This window comes from Budorcas taxicolor, chromosome 10 (assembly GCF_023091745.1).
Source record: "Budorcas taxicolor isolate Tak-1 chromosome 10, Takin1.1, whole genome shotgun sequence".
Taxonomy (NCBI): domain Eukaryota; kingdom Metazoa; phylum Chordata; class Mammalia; order Artiodactyla; family Bovidae; genus Budorcas; species Budorcas taxicolor.
Window position 1 is genome coordinate 50,401,290 of NC_068919.1, and position 21,390 is coordinate 50,422,679.

The window sequence follows — 21,390 nt, forward strand, 5'->3', positions numbered from 1 at the left end:
GATCCAACCAGTCCATCTTGAAGGAGACCAGGCCTGGATGTTCATTGTATGGACCACTGCTCAAGCCTAAACTCCAATACTTTGGCCACCTCATGCGAAGAGTTGACTCACTGGAAAAGAACCTGATGCTAGGAGCGATTGGGGACAGGAGCAGAAGGGGACGACAGAGAATGAGATGCCTGGATGGCATCACTGACTCGATGGATATGAGTTTGAGTGAACTCCAGGAGTTGGTGATGGACAGGGAGGCCTGGCGTGCTGCAATTCATGGGGTTGCAAAGAGTCGGACATGACTGAGCAACTGAACCAGTGCTATCATATAACATTATTTAAGAAAATAAATTTCTGCCCATGAAGGCAAACATTCCTAAAGTCCTCAAAAGACATAATGGGGTGTCAGACTCTGCTTAGACACCATGTGTATCCTCACAGAATTCGGTGAATTTTTTCATCTAATTCAGTTCATTTAATCATGTTCAGTGTTATGGGGGCCTTCTTTTATTAGCCTCAAGACTACCTCTCTTAATAAGAGCTACTCTGTTTCCAGCAACAAGAAAGAGATTGGGGCTTGATGGATCAGTCTATCTACTTACCTGTCTACTTGTCTTCCTATCTGTCTATCTGTCTATCTGTCTATCTATCTATCTATCATTTATCTATCATCAATTATGTACTATTTATTTTGATAGAGACTTAAGAGAGCCAGTAGGCCTGATCAGGACTACCATGGTTTTTCTCCACACACTGTGATAAATAAACATGTTATCTCAGAAAACTAAAATTCTCAGTTTGAGAAATTATATACAACTTGACCTACAACATCTTTTTGTGGGTGATGTTTAGTAGGTTAATTCCATTTAACTTCATTTAGTAAGACGTCTTTGACAAATTGCCTGAGATTGAATTAACACGGACTTTGCTAGGTTCTATACTGGAAACTTTTATAGAAATGGTTAGCAACAACTTGTCCCAAACCCTTATCAGTGATTTTCAACTTGTGTTCTGAAGATCCCCCGCCGCATAGACAGGGTTTCTTTCCAGACACCCCTCAGTGGCTGTACTAGGGGAGTAAGATGATATCACGGGCAGGATCAAACTTACTTCCTCTTCCCGGACCTCTTTCTATTTATAGCAGCCCTGGTTGACTTTTGGATACCACATTAAGATTTTATTTGAACAATAGGTTCTGAGGCTAAATAAAACTTGTAAACCATTCTCTATAACAGGAAGCTGTAATTCTTTATCCATGACAACATTTTTGAGCACTGACATACTTTTTAAAAAGGCAAGTGGGTGTGTGTAAGCAATTTAAAAGTAATAATACTTTATATTTTAAAGATTGGGTTTTTAAATGTGATGCTTTTGCTCCAGTTATTCCTTTCAACAGCTGAGTATTAACTCTGGCTGTTGATGGTTAGAAAAGTCCTATAACCTTTGGCATTCTGAGACCTCAACTAGTTAGGGACTTGTAGAGAAATTCTATCTTTGATAATAAACATGTATACTAAGTTTTGCAATCGACAAGAAAGAGAGAAGGGGAAATGTTGCCATTCTAGTTCCTTAAATAACTACTTTTTAAAAATATTTTTTTGATGTGAATCGTTTTTAAAGTCTTTATTGAATTTGTCACAATATTGTTTCTGGTTTATGTTTTCGTGGGTGGTTTTTTTTTTTTTTTTTTTTTTGGCCAAGAGCCATGTGGGATCTTAGGTCTCCAATCAGGGATGGAACCCCTACATTGGAGGGCAAAGTCTTATCCACTGGACAGCCAGTGAAGTCCCAAGAATCTGTTTTTTAAAGATAAGTATTTGGCTCTTACTGACTTCTGAAACATGGATGTTCTCTTGGATAAGAGCCTGACCTAGGCAAACTGGGAAAGACAGAGGATTTGAGATTTGAGTGCACGCACCTGGAACAAGAGAGCTTCTTTTTTCCATAAGAAAAAAAAATCTTTCTGTGGTTGATTTCCTTAAGCGCACATTTCCTCTTCATAATTCCAGCCATTAATCACCAAGCAGTGTTTAATGAGCACCTGTGGGGATCATAGATTCCACTGTCCAACCTGAAAACTCAAATTTGAGGTCACCTCTTGATTTGGGGTAAGAAGTACAATGTACCCACGGGGTCTGGTCCTGACTCATCTGGCATCTCTGTTTTTGACAGAACTGGGATCAAGGCACATGACTTCAGTGTCTTCTCTTATGTGTCTGTCTGTTCTTGAATCTAGGGTCTCTTAACCTTCGCACTGAAGACATCTGGGTATGAATGGGTACTGCAGGGGAGAGCTATCCTGTGCATGGTAGGAAGTTCAGCAGCATCTCTAACTTCTACCCACTAGATGCCAATAACACTCCTACTCCAGCTGTGACAACCAGAACTGTCCCCAGACACGGCCAAATGTCCCCTTGCAGGGGTGGTAGGTGAGAGTGAGGAGTAAACTGTCCCTTTCTGAGAGCCACTTCCCTCTAACCCCTGAGGACCCCAAGTCTGAGAATCCTACCAGGAATTACTTGGACACCACTAGACATGTTTCTCAAGGAAACCCATGTACTTTAACCAAACCAATGTTCTCCACACTGGCTACACCCATTCATAATCACCAAGATGTTTGCCAGGTTGTTTTTTTAGAAATTCCCCAGAGATCTTTGTTTGTAGATAGGTCAGACAACCTCTGAACTAACTGGGCTTCACAATCTTATTACTCATAAAAACTCCAAACAAACATGTCACTCTAAATTTATTTCAAATAGGAAATGCCAGTAGTTTCAGAGCAAGAAGAAGTTCCATATGTCGGTCTATTACTGTCTATTAAAGCCCCCTGGAGACATTTCACATACGCTTTTTGTTGTTCTGTTATCATTACAAAACAGTTGAGAAACTGGATAGTCTGGGAATTCTGAGCTTTATAACAGTTTGACTGAAGTGTATCACTTGCTGTAGAAGAATTTCTCATGCTTGTAATTCACAGACACTTTTTTTTACACTTTTAATTTTATATTGGAGTATGGTCGATTGACAGTGCAGTGACGGTTTCATTTCAGGTGGACAGAAAAGGGACTCAGCCATACATGCACATGGATCCATTCTCCCCCAAACTCCCCTTTCATCCAGACTGCCTCATAACATTGAGCAGAGTTCCCTAATTCACCGACTCTTGACTACAGTGACAGGGAGGAGCCTGACCAAGAGGAAATTCCTAGAATGTACAATGCTGGGATGGTCAGGAAGATCAAGACTTGGCAAGACTAAGGGTGGCCTAGGAAGGGTCACCCTTAGTCACCTCTGATAATGTTCTTCAGCAGATGAAAAATCTGGGGCTACCTCTTCCCTTTGTAGTGTTTTTGGGATTAAAATCAAACCGTGGCAGTCTTTATAACTTAGGATCCAGAAGAATGTTGCCCAGGCTGTGTGCAAATTCTGGCAGCTGCCAATCCCGCTTCTGGCAAGCCAGGAGGAGCTGGTCAAACTTTCTGTGCAGTTATTAATCTGATATGTATAGGATGCATTCAATGATGTTCAACTTTCTATGGGACCTTAGGCGACTCAGCTTCCCTAAGATTTTGTTTTCTTATTTGAAAGATGAGCAGCTTGATATTTACCCCAGATGGTCACTAGGAGGATTCAATTAGATAATGTGTGTGAGGATGCTTTGTGAAAGGTAAAGCCCAGTAGGTAGCCAACTGTAGACCCAGACCTGAGCACGCTATTACATGATTGAATTCAGTTCGTATTTCTCTGGTTTTTCCTCTGGCTGCTCTGCCTCCAAGTCTGGGTTCAAATCTGGGTGGTGGATTTCAATGAGAAGAAAATAGACGAGGCCTCCAGCAGCAGCACCAACCAAAGGGCCCACTACAGGGATCCACCAGAAGTTATTCCCAGCTCTGAAAGCAAACAAAGAAATAAGTGACACATCGCTTGGCCTTCCTTCTAGGATCACTGCCAGTTACTCACTAACCAGCTAGTTGTTCTCCTACCCATGGCTCTTTTTCAATCAGCAAGAGCTAAGTAGGATGGCACTCATGGTAGCTTGGTAACCAGTATCCTTTCACTGGCCTGACCCTCTTGAGTTGGATGTGCCGGGCTTAAAGGGAGGAGCATTCCCTGCCTGGCCTTACTGGTAAGCAAGGTCATTTGCATCCTATGATTGAGGGGATGCCAGAAAAATGTCTGTGTTAATTGCTTAAAGGTACTATTTAGTAGGATACTGATTTCAGTTGACCAATTCCATTGTTCTATTAATACCTGTGAGAGAAATGTCCCATTTATTTCCCTTTCAGAAAACATAGCCCCTGAACCCATGGCAACAGTTGAGGGCATCTAGGGCAAGTTCAGGTCAATTATTCAGGAGTGGCCTTTCCTTCATACTGAAGTGGCGAGTCCTGGGGATTGTGAATGGAAGGGGGATGTGGAGAGATTCCTGGACGTGATTGGTGGATGAGGGCAATCACAAGATAAACAGTCAGGATACATTTGTCAATGAATGAATTAAAAACTCAAAGGTAGATATATGAATTAAATACTAAATATAATTTAATTCCATACTTATATTTTGAGGTCACAGCTTACTCAGATGTATTTTCTGATAAGGATTCCCTCTCCCCTCCAGAAGTTCTCAGTGTCAGTACACTATTATTGGAGGTCTAGTTCTGGGAGAAATCAGGTGTCTCTGTGAATTGTCACCATCTCTTTTGGGGACAGAAAATCCATTCAGATAATTCAGTGGAAAGGACCATGAGTGCTCTGAAGCAAGTAAAACTATATAGTATAGTTGTGTAGTTGTTTAAGGATATGTGCATTTGAGATAAAACTTTTTAAAAGAAGGATAATTATGAACAAAAAGTTCAGGGTAATGCAGAGGAGGCGGAGGAAACAAAAGGAGCACAACTCTGCAGAGGAATTTCACAGTGTTTTATTTGGGGGGCATATTCATGGCTGCTATTTACAATTTTATTTTTAATAACTATTTCCATGGGACTGTTTGTTTCTAACTTTTATTAGAAAGAATAATAAAGGAAATATATTATTTAATATAATATTTTTAATAAAATTATTTAAAAATAATAAAGGGGGGCCTATTCTAGAATCCGTGAGACCTAGTTCTAATCTCAGGAGTGTCCTGGGTTTAGAGCACTTAGCACATTGCTGTGTGTGTGTGTGTGTGTGTGTGTGTGTGCGCGCGTGCGTGTGTGCCCAGTTGTGTCCGCCTCTTTATGACTCTACAGACTGTAGTCGCCAGGCTCCTCTGTCCATGGGATTCTCTGCTCCAGTGGAGTGGGCTGCCGTTTCCTCCTCCAGAGGATCTTTCAACCCAAGCATCAAAACCAAGTCTCCCGTGTTTCCTGCACTGGCAGACAGGTTCTTTACCACTGAGCCACCTGGGATCTCAGGACTACAGAAGGCCTTTGAGCAAGCCTCCCCATCTCTGAGCTTCATACTTCCATCTATACCGCGGTCCTTTCCTAATCCGTATCATGCAAGCACTCTCTTAGTTCCTGAATCTTAGATCGTAAATGCAGGCTCCAGGGAAGAGCACTGAGATTGAGCACAGTGGCCACCAGATGGCACTCGTACTGTGCAGGAAAGAGGACGTTGCACTCCACTCTTCTCACAGACCCTTATCCTGTGCCTCCAAATTTTCTATGAAAAGAATTTTCTGTGAGAGGCACCTTCTCTTCAGCACATGCTGCTGTTTAATCAGTCGTGTCCGACTCTGCGAGCCCCCTGGTATGTAGCCCACCAGCCTCCTCTGTCCATGGGATTTGCCAGGCAAGAATACTGGAGTGGGTTGCAGTTACCTTCTCCAGGGGATCTTCCTGACCCAGGGATCGAACTCATATCTCCTGCTTAGCAGGTGGATTCTTTACCACTGAGCCACTGGGGAAGCTCTCTTCAGCACATGGAGTGAGTTTAACCACCTTATTTGGTCCATCACTTCCTTTTTTCCAGCACTGATTTGTGGTGAACCTCTCACTGTCATTTAACAGATTAGGGGCCAAGATACCTGCCAGCATGCATGTCCTTCTTTCACTGTCTGGACCCTCTTGAACTGGATATTTTGTGCTAAGGTCACAAGGCTTAAATGGAGGAGATTTGATGTGGCTTCCTGCCTGGCCTTACAGGTAAACAAGGTCATTGGGGTGCTATGATTTGAGGGGATACCATAAAACTGTGTCAGTTGCATAAGGTACTATCATCAAGGATTCATTTCTTTGGCTAAGTTATTTTTAAAATTAACAATATCCCTGAGATCCTTCACCTATTAAGCTATTAACACTTTAATGTGAATTAGTGAAGACCACGTGCTTACATCCTAATGTGTGTGTGTGTGTGTGTGTGTGTGTGTGAGTTGCTCAGTCATGTCTGACTCTTTGCAACCCCATGGACTGTAGCCCACTAGGCTCCTCTGTCCATGGGATTCTCCAGACAAGAATACCAGAGTGTGTTCCCATTTTCTCCTCCAGATTATCCGTTTGACCCAGGGATCAGACCCAGGTCTCCTGCATTGCAGGCAGTTTCTTTACCATCTAAGCCACCAAGGAAGCCCAAGAATACTGGAGTGGGTAGCCATTCCTTTCTCCAGGGGATCTTCCTGACCCAGGGATGGAACCCTGGTCTCCCTCATTGCAGGCAGATTCTTTACCATCAGAGCCATCAGAGAAGCCCTTTTATATCCTAGTACTTAAGGGAAAGCAAGAGTAAGCTGGGGTCTGTCTTACCCTTGTCAGACCCTGGGGAACCTCTTCCCCTCTCATCCTCACTTCTTGCCATACAGGGGCAAATGAGGGTCTGAGAATAAGGCAGTCTAGGTTTCATCTGAGATCCTGGATGTGGATTCAAACTAGGAAATCTCCTGAGATGCTTGTCTTGGGTGGAAAACCCTGAAAGGACGGAACTCTAGGGACCCTTCGGAGTCCTGTTACCGCTCAAAGATTTTCTTTTGAACTTTTGGTAGAGGATTATCAGCCAGCCTAGCTATCTCATAACTGGTATCTGCCCCTTCTACTCCTTTTTGATTTCTTTTATATAATGATGTCAGATTAATTTTTGGTAAATTGAAGTTCTAAACACATCAAACTTTTGCCCTAAATCCTTTGCTGCTCCCTGTAATCTACAGAAAAGAGAGGAACAAAAATCCCAGAGTCTTGTTCTAGAAATCTAGACCTCTATGATCTGAAACGATTGCCCTTCCAAGTTTCTTCATACAGCCTTCCAACTAGACTAGATCATGTGTCATTTTGATATGCTGTCTTTAGATACAGATGCCTCTCTGCTTGAAATAGCCTCTCTGTCCCTGGCTGAACATGTCCAAATACTATAAAATGCCCCTATTTCTACTCCCATAGTTCCTAAATCTGAAGCTGCAAATCTTCTCTCAACTCCTGGGGTTAGTCATTTGACAGCTTCAACCTGTGTAAGAGGCTATGCTCACCCTCTGAAACAGAACATAAACGAAGCAGTGAAGGGCAGCAACAGTAAAGGGCATCTTTAGCACTGGGCCTTGAATAAGGAATTAGGAAGCTGCATGGATGAATGAATGCATGCATGAGGGGGAAAGTCCTGATCCTAAGGGATGCGGTGCTCAGAGTTTGGCATTAGGTGATTTCAGTATCACAGATGTGGGCTCCTAGCTATTTGGCTGATAATCCTCTACCAAAAGTTCAACAAAGCAAAGAGAACAGGGAAGACCTGTTTTAGAACCACCATCACGCTTAGAGCTTTGGGTGAATCACCAAGCACGGCTCAAAGCGAGGCCAGATCACTCTGGCGCGTCTTTGTTTTAGGGGTCTGTGTGAAGCTCACAGAGATGTCTTGGTGGTGAGGTGAGGACAGTAGTCTCCTGGAGTGAACCTCAGGAAATTGGAATTAAAGGAAACTCATGGGTTAATTCTGGGCTTTGGAAATAAGGAGACCTTTAACATGTTCTCAGTGGTCCATTGAAAGAATACGAAGGATCCCTCCTAGCTGTGAACATTTTTTTCCACCTTTTCATGCTCTAGTATGGTCATTCTGGAACAGAGCTCCTCAACTGTGGCACTCAGCATTTTTGTTTGTGGGGATCTGTCCTGCGTACTGTAAGATGCTTAGCAGTATCCTCCGTTGGACTCTACCCACTAGATACTGGTGACAAGTTCTGCCCCCACCATGCCCAGCTGTGACAACCCAAAGTGTCAACATGCATTGCCAAACATCCTTGGGGGCAAAATTGCCACTGGCTGAGAACCACTGCTCTAGAAAATTCATTGTATTGTTTGTTCCTTAAAGATAGGGTATGTTGGGGACTTTCCTGATGGTCCAATGGTTAACAATCTGCCTGGTAATGCAGGGGACATGTGTTCAATTCCTGGTCAGGGAACTAAGATCCCAAATGCCACGGAGCAACTACGCCTGCATACCACAATGGGAGAGTCTGTGCACCGCAACAAAGTATTCTGCATGACGTGGTGAAAATCCCATGTGCCGCAACTAAGACCCGACACCACAAAAGAAACAAAAAAGACAGGGAATGCTGCTTGATTCTTTTTGTATCCTTCATCTCCTAGAACATATGTGGCACAGAGCATTTATCCATCCTTTTGTTCAGTGGCGTTCACTGAGGCTTCTATGTGCTGGACCCTATTTCAGTCACTGCAGACAAAGCAGTGACCACGCGGTGAAGGCCCCTGTCCTCACAATGCTTACTCTGTAGCGGCTCCAGCGCTGCCAGTGGTGGTGATCAGAATAGTGCCCGTGATTGCTTTCTGTCTGTCTCTGTCTCCCTCCCCCTTCTCTCTCTCTGTCTTGCACACACACACACACACACACATCATAAATCACCAGGGATACGTTCCACACTTACGACGAGGGTGCTCTTACCCTCACCCTCCCATCTGCGCTCTCTTGGATCTCCAGGTCGAAGCCCAGCCCTCCACGTTGAGGCGCAGCATGAATCTTCCTCCCTCTTCCCCGATCATTTTTTTACTTACGTGAACACCTCAAACCCCCAGCCTGCCAAAGCAGTGAAAAGTCTGGGACTCAGGTCTCGAGCCGGGTTCATGGCACAGCCACTGTTCATTCCCAGAGAGGAGGCGATGGTGACAATCAGGAAGCCAATGACAACAGGCTCTAGGCCTCTGGGGACTCCCAAGTTTCTCGAGTCAAAAAAGGCAAAGATGACAATGAGGAGGAACATGGTGGCAGCTACCTGGGTAAGGAGAAAATGTATGAGGGGTTCAGCTTGTGTTCTTCCCACTGGCCCACCTCAAAATGCACCCCCTACTGTTAAAAAACAAACCTAGTAATAAGCAACATAACACTGGCTGAGCACTGTGTCAGAGCCTTTTCTTCTTATTGGCAGTCCTAGGCATGAGTGCTAATATCTCTATCCTTTACAGACTAGTTACCTGACTGAGGTGACACAGTCAGTGGCAATCAGGTGTGGATGCAGAGAGCTTAACTCTAGAGACTGTATCTCAACTGCACTGACCTGTTAAGCTACTACCAGGTAAATAGAGGGCAAGCTGCAGGCTGGAAAAATGAACAAAGGGGCTCATTCAAGTTGGTGAGAAAAACGATATGAGACGTCAGTAAATACATGGGCAAAGAAAATGAAAAGACAGTTCATAAAAGAAAAAGAGATTTGAAAAACAAGTGGGGACAACTGATTTGTAATGAAAAAAATCCAAGCAATACCAAATATTAGGGAAATGATATCAGTTCTCTCAGGCTTTCCTGGTTGAACTAATCATGTTTTATACTTTTGAAAGGCAATTTAACAATGATTTAGCAATATGTATTTTAAAAAGCCCATAAATGTGTGTACTCAATTGGACCCAGTTGGATATTTGAGAACTACACCTTGGAAATAATCTAAAATATGGAAAAATCATAAAATGAATATGCAAATACATATTTAAGCATTATTTATAGTACTGGAAAACTGGATTCCACATCAACAGGGCAAAAGCAATTGTGTAGTGCCCATTCTATAGTCTATTATACAGCCACTAAAAACAATAAATATGAAATCTGTGTACAATGTGATGATTAATATTTACCTTGGTTAACATGAAATATTTTTCTAGGTTAACATGAAAATGAACAGGTATGTTTTCAGAAAAAAAAATTAGAAAACAAAAACTATGTGGTAACATTTAAAAAAAAAATTGGAGGCTTCCCTCGTGGCTCAGTTGGTGAAGAATCTGCCTGCAATGCAGGAGACCTGGGTTTGATTTGTGGGTCATGAAGATCCACTGGAGAAGGAAATGACAACCCACTCCAGTATCCTTGCCTGGAGAATCCCTGTGGACAGAGGAGCCTGGCGGGCTACAGTCTATGGGGTCACAAAAGTCAGACACGACTGAGCAACTAAGCACACACATGTGGTAAAATTTAAAAATACTTATGACACTAGGTAAAAAATTATATATGCATTATGTTTTATACTTGAAAATAACATAAAAGACAAGTTGTAAGGGATTATGCAAACAGTGATAGCAGGTATCTTGAAGTGGTGTGGTATAGTGGGTGTTTCTCCCAGACTCTACTTTAAAATTTCTAAACTATTATTTGGAAATTGTATTACTATTTTACTTTAACAACTAAATGACAGCCACTATTTACCAGATACTTATTATGTGCCAGGTACTTCATTGCTTTTTCTCATTAGAACCTCACACTAATCTGTGAGATAAATCCTATTTATTCACAATTTACAGTTGAGGAAAGGAGGATTGAAAGAGGTTAAGAAACTTGCCCAAGGGCACAGAGCTCCTAAGCAGAAGAATCAGGATGAGACTCAGACAACTGATTTAAGACCAGAATAGTTGTGCTTTTGGCTACATGACAAATGCTTGGATGCCCCTTGTTTAACTGTCAAAAAGGAGAGACACTTCTAGCTGCCTAGAGAGTCTAGATAAACCTATACATATGGGGAGACACCGAGGACCCTCAGCTCGCCTACCACACTTCACAGTTCTTGAGCTGATAACAAAACGTCTTTTCTCCAGATCTGTACATTTACGGGGTTGCAAATAGTCAGACACGACTGAGTGACTGAACTGAACTGAACTGATACGTTTACATGATGTGGACAAATGAGACAGTTTCGCAAAGCAAACCCCATTTGCCCATACAGGGTTGAAATGTCCACTCCTCCACTTTTCTCTGAATTTCAACGGATGTGAAACAAGGGTACTTTTTAAAGAGGAAGTAGGAAACTCAGTGGTTCAACTTTGGCCAAGCACAAGAATTTGTCAGCAAAGCTAGGGTTATGCTTAGGGACCTCCAACTTTGGAAACACAGACTTTCCTTTCTGATAGGCCTGTAATGTTCCTATGCATCCTCCTTATTAGATTATGTCTTTTCACTGAAGTTGGGTCTTGTTGCATATACACTTACTTGTTCTGCAAATGCATTCACCAGAGACAGATACGGAGCTGGGTATGTCGCGAAAATGTGTGCTGTTGCGTTTTCTCCCACGATGAGCAGTTTTCCACCAGCAAAAGACATAAATGCATCTATGGAAGACAGAGCTCTGGCACGTTAGTGTCCTCTGGGCAGAAGAGAGGGAGACTTATGCCAGGTCTTGTGCTGAGCAAGTACAGACAAATAGCCAGCTTCAGTTTGGCAGATCCATATCATTTGCCTCTCTTCGTCTCTTAGTATGGTAGTTTTAGAGATGCCCAGAGAGCTCCCACGGAGAAGGCGATGGCACCCCACTCCAGTACTCTTGCCTGGCAAATCCCATGGACGGAGGAGCCTTGTAGGCTGAAGTCCTTGGGATCGCTAAGAGTCAGACATGACTGAGCAACTTCATTTTCACTTTTCACTTTCATGCATTGGAGAAGGAAATGGCAACCCACTCCAGTGTTCTTGCCTGGGGATTCCCAGGGACAGGGGAGCATGGTGGTCTGCCGTCTATGGGGTTGCACAGAGTCGGGACACGACTGAAGCAACTTAGCAGCAGCAGAGAGCTCCCAGGGTGACGGGTCAGAGAAAGAAAGCCCTGGCTGCCCTGGATAGTTCTCTCCACACTTGAGCCAAATCCTTATTCAGTGGGTCTTGGGAATCAGTTTTCTCTGAGGGGAATTGTTGGAATTTGCAAGATTGACTAAAAGCCAAAGTGAAGCTTAGACCTGCTCTAGGCAGAATCCATGATTCCCAGAGGGTTCTCAGTAACCCCTAATAGCAGTCCAGCATTTGAGGCATCAAGTACAGTGAAGACGCCCTTAGAGCAAGAGACACAGCAGACCCTGGCATAGCCAGTGTGGTCTAGGTTGTCCCAGACCCCCAGGCCTCTCCTGACCCAGCCGCTGACTCTCCAGTTTCTGGTCTCATCGTGAGTTTCTCCTTTAGTTTTCTTACACTCGAATTCTTAGGATAGTCTGCAGGAAGAGGTGCCTTTCCACAGGCACCTCTATTAGGCTTGGCTCATAAATTCTACTTTCCTAATTGTTCCAGTTTGAGAGTTATAAGGTATTGAGATTTACTTTGGGTTAGATAGAAGGAACTACCGTAACAGTTGATTTTATGGAACCCCAAGATTTTTTAGCTTGAAGAGGTTCTGAAGACATCTAGTTCATTCTCTCATTTTCCAGAGGAGGAAACAGACCAATAAGGTCAGATGACTTATTGAAGCGACACAGCTACTTAATTCATATGGAACTAAAGTCTGGGTCTTCCATTGTCAGAACTTTGATTCCCCCAGGACTGCTGCCAAATGGAAACCCTGGCTATTGGACAAAAGGGAGATGGGGTTCCCTACCCACCCCATTTCTCTGCTGTGTTCCTTCCCTCAAAGGCTTTGCTCTAAATTCCTTCTCTAAATATTTACTCATCATTCCCTTTGAGAGAAGTCAATGGTTTCTCTCCCAGCCAATTCAGAAAAAGCTATGGAGAAGCCAGTGGCCTGTTGCTTGCTTTGGCATTGTTTACATTGTAGTACTGGTTGGGTCTAAAGACAGAATTCCTTTATGTTCTCCCCTTCATTTAAGTTGTGATCATTTTCATTAAGAGGCTTCATGAATGTGCCTGAGAATAATGTTAGCTCCATTAACTAGAACTTAGGACCCTTAGAAGGGCTTCCCTGCTGGCTCAGATGGCAAAGAATCCACCTGCAATACAGGAAACCCGGATTCAGTCCCTGGGCTGGGAAGATCCCCTGGAGAAAGGAATGGCAACCCACTCCAGTATTTTTGCCTGGAGAATCCCATGGACAGAGGAGCCTGGCAGGTTACAGTCCATGGGGTCGCAAAGAGTTGGACACGACTGAGCAGCCAACACTTTCACTTTCATTCAGGACACTTAGAACTGCCTGTCAAGTGTATGACAGACTGTGTCCTGTTCTATCTCACCTCTTCCTGCCAAGTAATCCTGAATTTCAGCTTACACTCAGCTCTCCATAATCTCTGGACTCAGGGCCCCTACTCACCATAGTAAATGCCAAAGAGGGTTGCAGCCCCTGCAAAGGCTCCCAAGAACTGGGCCCCGACATAAAAGGGGAATTTGAACCACTTCATCCGTCCAAAAAGACACATTGCAAAAGAAACAGCTGGGTTGATGTGACCACCTGCAAAGAAGACAAGGTGATTAAGAAAGTCAGAGGGCAGGCCAGGGAGAACTGTTGTGAAGAAAAGCTTGTCTAGGGACTGCAGGCAGAACTCAGTCTTCTAGGTAAGGAACCATATGTGAGGACACTGAGGGGTGTGTGTGTGAGAGTGGGGAGGAAGAGAGGACTGTTAATCCTCATGGCATCATTAGATGCTTTTCAGGAAGTTTAGCTTTCTCAAATTTATAAAGAAACTTGTACTCAAGTGGCTTATTTTCCGTCTCTGTCTATTTATATGTCTATCATTCTATCTATCTATCATCTCTCTCTACTGGGCTTTTAGTTCGGTTTAGTCGCTCAGTCATGTCTGACTCTTTGCAACCCCATGGACTGCAGCACACCAGGCCTCCCTGTCCATCACCAACTCCCAGAGCTTGCTCAAACTCGTATCCATCGAGTCAGTGATGCCATCCAACCATTTCATCCTCTGTCGTCTCCTTCTCCTCCTGCCTTCAATCTTTCCCAGCATCAGGATCTTTTCAAATGATTCAGTTCTTCCCATCAGGTGGCCAAAGTATTGGAGTTTCAGCTTCAGCATCAGTCCTTCCAATGAATATTCAGGACTGATTTCCTTTAGGATGCACTGGTTGGATCTCCTGGCTGTCACTCTCAAGAGTCTTCTCCAACACCACAGCTCAAAAGCATCAGTTCTTCAGTGCTCAGCTTTCTTTATAGTCCAACTCTCACATCCATACATGACTACTGGAAAAAACATACCCTTGACTAGATGGACCTTTGTTGTCAAAGTAATGTCTCTGCTTTTTAATAAATGTCTAGGTTAGTCATAGCTTTTCTTCCCAGCGTCTTTTAATTTCATGGCTGCAGTCACCATCTGCAGTGATTTTGGAGCCCAAGAAAATGAAGTCTGTCATTGTTTCCATTGTTTCCCCATCTATTGCCATGAAGTGATGGGACCAGATGCCATAATCTTAGTTTTCTGAATGGTGAGTTTTAAGCCAACTTTTTCATTCTCCTCTTTCACTTTCATCAAGAGGCTCTTTAGTTCTTCTTTGCTTTCTGCCATAAGGGTGGTGTGTCATCTGCATATCTGAGGTTATTGATATTTCTCCCAGCAATCTTGATTCCAGCTGTGCTTCTTCCAGCCCAGCGTTTCTCATGATGTACTCTGCATAGAAGTTAAATAAGCAGGGTAACGATATACAGCCTTGACGTACTCCTTTTCCTATTTGGAACCAGCCTGCTTTTCCATGTTTGGTTCTAACTGTCACTTCTTGACCTGCATACAGATTTCTCAGGAGGCAGTTAAGGGGGTCTGGTACTCCCATCTCTTTAAGAATGTTCCACAGTTTGTTCTACTGGGCTTTGCCTATCCATAAATCAATAACCCCAAAGAGATTGATATAAACTGTTAGCTTCAGTATATTTTAAAGTCAATGTGTTTATATAATATATTTAGCAGATTTAATTCTATATCTAGTAATTCCTAAGTCCATGTCCAGAGGATATAGCAATAATATTAGGACTGAAAAAGAGACTTATCTTTAATGGCCCTCCCTTGGTGGGCTGTGCCTCTCACTGAGGTAAGGGGCTCAGTTTATTTTGAAGTGGTCACAACATCTGAATGGATTCTCTGTAGTTTCTCTGCATAGACAATGTATATCTCACACACAGAAATGGAATAACATTTCCTTCGCTCCAACCTAAACTCTGACCGAAGAAATCATCCTCTTTGATTCTTATCCATTTGCAAGTTCAGGCAGAGGGCTTGTTCCGGGGGTAGGCTACTGCTATCCCTGGCTAACTTTGCTGTAGCAGCAACAACCACACATATTGAACACTTGCCAGATGCTGTCATATGGGTAATTACATGTACTTGATCCTCCTAAGAAACCAGTGAGATGGGTCCTACTCCAGTTCACTGGTGGGGAAACTGAGAAGTAACAGTTTATGGTCACATGGCTAATAAGTGGTAGGTCTCGGATTCAAATCCAAACTTATTTGAACTCTAGGGCCTATGTTCTATGTTTTAACTTTTCTAGGTTTTCTTTACAAGTTCATAAAGGTTTTCTCTGCCTTAGAAGACAGGTGAAAAAATTTCAAAAGTTGAACATATGGGCTTGATTCCTAGGGATGAAGGACACACATGTGGAGAGTATAGAAGACGTTTAGTATGTGTGTTGGGGGGATTAGAGTGACTGTCCGTGTAACCACACCAAAATGTGGCCCCCTGGGTTATGGAAATAGCTGTAAACAAAGCAGTGATAGTGATGATGATGATGACTCGTTGCCATTTGACTCCACACAGAACCTATGGATAAGCTTGTTTTTGGAGGCCTCCCTCCTCTCATTGCCTCCAGGAAGAAAGTTGTACTTTTCCTGAATCTCTAAGCCAAGGTGGGCTTGCAGTGGGGAGGGATTCTGACAGCTGGCTAAACTATGAGGGCCCTGTCTTCACCTGACTCTGCCCCTCAGGGGCTCATATGAGTAAGAAAATGTCAATACATCAAAGCACAGGTGACTTCCTGAAGACTTACACACACATCACCTGTTTTGTTTTGCTTTTAAATCTAAGACAGTCATAATTCTGGAGACTGGCAAGAGTACAGCTTACTAGGAAGCTGGAAACAGGGCTTAGAAGAGGGGACCACACAGGGCAGGGGAAGAGTTCCTGGAGCCAGCCCTGTTTCTCTTTTCCAGAGGCTAGTTGGAGGGTCACCGCCACCCAGCCAGGCTGGAGGGAACCAGTTTGAAAGGACCCGGGGACATAAGAAATCACCTCCACTCAAAAATATCTCCCCTCAGATGAGTCCGCCAATGGGAGAGTTATTATTTACCAAGCTCCTTTTCCAAAATAAAACTTGCTGTAGGTTTAAAGCATAAAAGATTTATGCTTTTAGTCTCTCAAAAGCACTCTGAGGCCAGAACTATTATTCACCTTGACCTTCACATACCAAAAGGCACTTAGTAGGTGTTCAAGATATGAAAGTTGGAGATATAAATATCCATAGGTCTTTATTGAGATAGCTCAGGCCATAAACATCGACAGAGGGAAAGCTGTTTGAGGGTCAGAGAGGGTATGTCTGGGAGGGCACTTTGCAAAGCAATGAGGAGAGTTTCTCTTTGCAGAGATGCGTGATCACTCGGCTCACCCTTACCTGAAGGACAAGACAGAGCAGCACTGTGGGAGAAACAGGAGTGTTAGAGTTGGAGAGGGCCACGGGTGGGTGGAGCTGAAGCCCAGGAGGAGGCCCGAGATGAAAGTCTTACATGAGCAAGGTGATCTGGTTCAGGGTTCTGTCCTAGATGAGTCCCCTTCTCCCTGCCACCCACAGACAACTCTATGATGGAGATAATCCTACTATTTGAGCTCTCATTAAGCAATCTTGCTTTTTTCTGGAGATTTTTATTGCCTATAAAATGCTGCATCAGAAACAGCTGCCCTAGTCTAGGCACAAGTCAGCAGAGCAATTGCTGAGTGTGGGGTGGTGCATAATCAAGGCATTGCAAGTTCTGATTGGCCAGACTGGATTGCCAGACTCCTGGCAAGCTCACAACGGAGCAGGGTAGGTGACTCCTGTGCAGAGAAGTAACGCTTTATGTTCCAAAACCAGAGGTCAGCTGACCTTCCCAGTCTGGACCACAAAGTGGGCTCCCCTTTATGTTTATGCCTAATATACATTGGTTATTTTTGGAATTCCCAAAGAGGGCCTCACAAGTGTCCGCAAACCAGTATGTTGGTTGCAGCCACTATGAGAGAATCACTCCCCCACCCCCAATCTTCCTCTCCTATTCCCGGGCTGTTAAAGCCAATACCGAGTCTGCACTGATGTCATCATTGGGCCAGGGTGTTATCTGTGCCTGTTTCCCCATTTCCCTGGGAGCCTGAATAGCACTTAGTTCCAAACAGAGATGGGAAATAAGCTCCCTTTCTCCAGCTCAATACTGCCATCCCAGGTGGCTCAGGGGCAAAGAATCCGCCTGCCCATGCAGAAGACGTGGGTTCAATCCCTGGGTCAGGAAGATCCTGTGGAGAAGGAAATGGCAACCCACTCCATATTCTTGCTTGGAGAATTCCATGGACAGAGGAGCCTGGCGGGCTATAGCCCATCGAGTTGCAAAGAGTTGGGCACGATCTAGCGACTAAACAACAGCAATAGCTGCCTTCTATTAGCCAGGCTCAGAAACTGTTCTCCTTGGATTTGGGGATCTCACAATCTCTCTGAAACAATTTGGTCAGCTCCCAAGCCTTGCTCAGAAACAGCGCTTCGTGAAAACCGTCCCCTTACTCCTCTGAGCATAGGGGCTTGATCAACCCCAGGCTAAAGGCCAGATGGGAAGACCTCACACCATCTTTCACTCCCTCCTCTCCTTCCTGCTGGTCTCTGCCCCTTTTCCTCCCATGATAACTCCAAATATATCGATATATGCAAACAGACATTGACTGCGGTGGTGGTGAAGTGTCAGCTACATTGGTAAGGTCTGGGACCAATTTATCCAAGTAAATATTTGATTATATTCAATTCAGGGAGTTATATAGGTGAAATACTGCAAAACCACATCTCCACCTTTAAAAAGTAGCTGAGAATATGCCTACATTTATATTGCATGGTTTGTGGAAACCACACTTGTCTGAATGTAGTTGGAAGGGTATGGGGGGAGGCAATAGAGCATTCTGCATGCTTGTTTGAAGCCAAGAAGGTATTCTGTCTCTGGTGTCAAGGCCTGCACTGTCATCAAGCCTTGGCCCATTCAGGATGGCCCGTTGGTTATTTTTGCATCTCGGGTAGGCAGTAGAGTGCAGGGATCACAGCAAAGGCTCGGCATGAGTTTGAACAGAAACACTGCTCCTACCTAACAAACCACATACATGGGAATCTGTAACCTGGACTGCCTCAGGATCTGAGTGCCCATATGATATGGAAAGGCTGCTGCTGCTGCTGCTGCTGCTAAGTCACTTCAGTCATGTCCTACTCTGTGCGACGCTATAGACGGCAGCCCACCAGCAAATGACTGTTCTGTGTACCTAGTCCCCTTAGGGTCTGAGTGGGTCTGGGGAGTCATTCTTCAGTGCTACAATGGCAGTGCTTGTCACCAGTCCAGCCAACTCACCTGCAGGATCCTCCCCTGGGCCGTCCTGCCCTGTTCTGGACCTGCACAGCCCTGTCTAAACTGCCTTTCCCATGATAGATCGTTGGAAGTGTTGTTTAGTAATGGGGACCTATGCTTTGCTGTCTCATGAACCTGGGCCAAATCTTTGATTTGCCTTTTTACCAGCTGCGAGATGTCTGGCAATTAATTTAACCCCTTGGGGGCTTCCCAGATGACACAGTGGTAAAGAATCCACCTGCCATTGCAGGACACACAGAGACACAGTTTCAATCCCTGGGTCGAGAAGATCCCCTGGAGTAGGAAATGGCAACCCATTCCAGTATTCTTGTCTGGGGAATCCCATGGACAGAGGAGCCTGGTGGGCTATATATAGTCCATGGGGTCGCAAAGACATGACTGAGCACAAACCCAAAGCAAAAAGCAAAAATCTTCAGGCCTCCAGTTTTCTCTGTAGAATGGACAGTAATACCTGCCTCAGAGTGCTGCTGTAGGAGAGAGAGGAGATGATACAGAAGAGAGAGGAGATAAATTGTATACAGCACCCCGTACAGTGCCCAGCACACTGGGGTCCCCATCTTCCCTTATCCCCAACAGTCTTACCTTAGTGTTCTGAGTCCCCAAGACAAGGCTGCTAAGGATTCTGCAACCCTTTGGGAAGTGGGTAGTTTTCACAGTTCCTTCTTAAGGTCCCAGGCTGCATTAAGTCTCATTTCATTTTGCTTCTCAGAACCTCGAGAATTGCTTTTAATTAGTCTACCACTCGCGGCAGGGTTGGACCAAGACCTCCTGATTAGCCCTGCACCTCCATGAAAGCACCAGCTACTTTGCAAATGGCCCAGGGCCCTCTGTGATTGCTCTGATAAAGGTCTAGGGAATTGCCTCTGTTGGAGTGATCTTCACGGGCCATTCGCAGAATAGATGGGAAGTGGTTTTCAAGCGTAAGATGGAGCTTATAAAAGAATGTATTGACAGGTGCAGAATACGATTCAGTGGCCAGATTTAGGAATCAGTTCTGAGCTCCAACCCTCATCTCTGTCTCTTGCTACAGGTTGCCAAAGCGGCAAGTCACTTAGCATTTATTTACTGGCCATTTAAAATTGGTCATTTATAAAAATAGAATCAAAGACATATTCTTGCAGGACTGCTGAGGTCTAAAACAGTTAAGGTATGTAAAGCACCCGGAACAGTGATAGCACACTGGGATGGCTGAGTTAGTAGTCATCGTCATAGTTTCTGGTACTTACCAGAGACACCTGCACTCACATAAATGGCCATTCCAACTGCCATTGAAAATCCAGTATTGATAGTGATGATTCCTCCGAAGTGTCCTCGACTGAGAACAGCTTGGGCAACAGAACCACATCCAAGGACCTGGAATGAGAGGAAACTCAATAAGTGAGTGAAGATGGCCACCATCAAAGACAATGGGAAGTCACAGTAACAAGAAGCATTTTTCTTTTTTTTTTAACCATTTATTATTATTTTTTACTTTACAATATTGTATTTTTCAAGCACATTCACAAACCAGGCTGCCACAGGCCTCGTATAAATCAGCTTATAATCTTCCAACTGGGCACAGGTAGCAAAATGCTGGTCCCGAGGCTGCATCTGGATGATGGATGAGTTTTGTTAGGCCTTCACAGTGTTAAAATTTTTAATGAATCTATAAATTGGGTAATTTGGTAATCATTTCATTATATATAAATATCTAATCATTATGTTATAAAACTGAAACTATGGACTTCCCTGGTGGCTCAGACGGTAAAGCGTCTGCCTACAATGCAGGAGACCCGGGTTCAATCCCTGGGTCGGGAAGATCTCCTGGAGAAAGAAATGGTAACCCACTCCAGTATTCTTGCCTGGAAAATCCTATGGACTGAGAAGCCTGGTGGGCTACAGGCCATGGGGTCGCAAAGAGTTGGACATGACTGAGTGACTTCACTTTCACTTTCTTTCACTTTTGTATGTCAATTATACTTCAGAAAGAAAGGGAGAGAGGAAGGGAGGGTAGAAGGTGGGGAAAGAAGGGAACATTTGGTGAGGGAGGGTTATTGGGAAAGATGAAACAGTTGCATAAATTTCAACAGGACAGCACACGACCATTGGCCATCCTCATGCTGTGGTTTAAAGAGCCAGTGTTGTCCTGAAGGAATGTCTGGGGCTGGAGGATCATTAGATCATTGCTCCTAGATGTCAAGTAGCCAAGTTTTTTCTAGAATACAGATCCCAGTTTGGGTTTCTTAACTAAAGAAGAGCACCACCTGGAGGGAGGACTCAGCATCAAGTAATGGATATGATTTGAGGGTATGTGAAGCAAGTTTTCAGAAACAAATGTATTCAAGGAACAAGAGACAAAGAATAGGAAGGCTTCTTATCAGGATGATAATAACCAACTACGGTGTCTCTTCACCAAAGGATGAGAAGGGAAGTCTGAACCTGAAATGAGAGAGGATGCACATCAACCATTTCCTGATAGTGATGAATTAATTCTAAATAGCTCCCTTGGGGCTCATTTGTGAAGTCCTTTAAAGAAATATGATTTACAAACAAGGGATGTTTAACACATATAGAATGGTTTTGTTTTACTCCTCCCTGAAGGCAGAGAAATTACCTAGATGATCTTTTAATATCCCCTCCAGTCCCTGATTCTAAGATATATTGACTTAACTCTAACTGCTAGACAGTAGGGAGAAGGACCTGACATCTGGAGGGATGCACCAGGGCTGCACATCACA

The 21,390-nt window shown here is 44.0% G+C and overlaps 1 protein-coding gene across 1 annotated transcript in view; it reads right to left on the bottom strand.

Moving 5' to 3' along the window:
• Window positions 1-3,706: 3,706 nt before the first annotated feature.
• AQP9 (aquaporin 9) overlaps window positions 3,707-21,390 on the bottom strand; it is a 51,090-nt gene continuing 33,406 nt past the window's right edge. The window contains exons 2-6 of the mRNA XM_052647192.1: window positions 19,900-20,026; window positions 13,409-13,546; window positions 11,377-11,495; window positions 8,964-9,181; window positions 3,707-3,881 (exon numbers count right to left, since the gene is read on the bottom strand). Coding sequence (XP_052503152.1) covers window positions 3,707-3,881; window positions 8,964-9,181; window positions 11,377-11,495; window positions 13,409-13,546; window positions 19,900-20,026 — 777 coding nt within the window. The remainder of the gene's footprint in view (window positions 3,882-8,963; window positions 9,182-11,376; window positions 11,496-13,408; window positions 13,547-19,899; window positions 20,027-21,390) is intronic.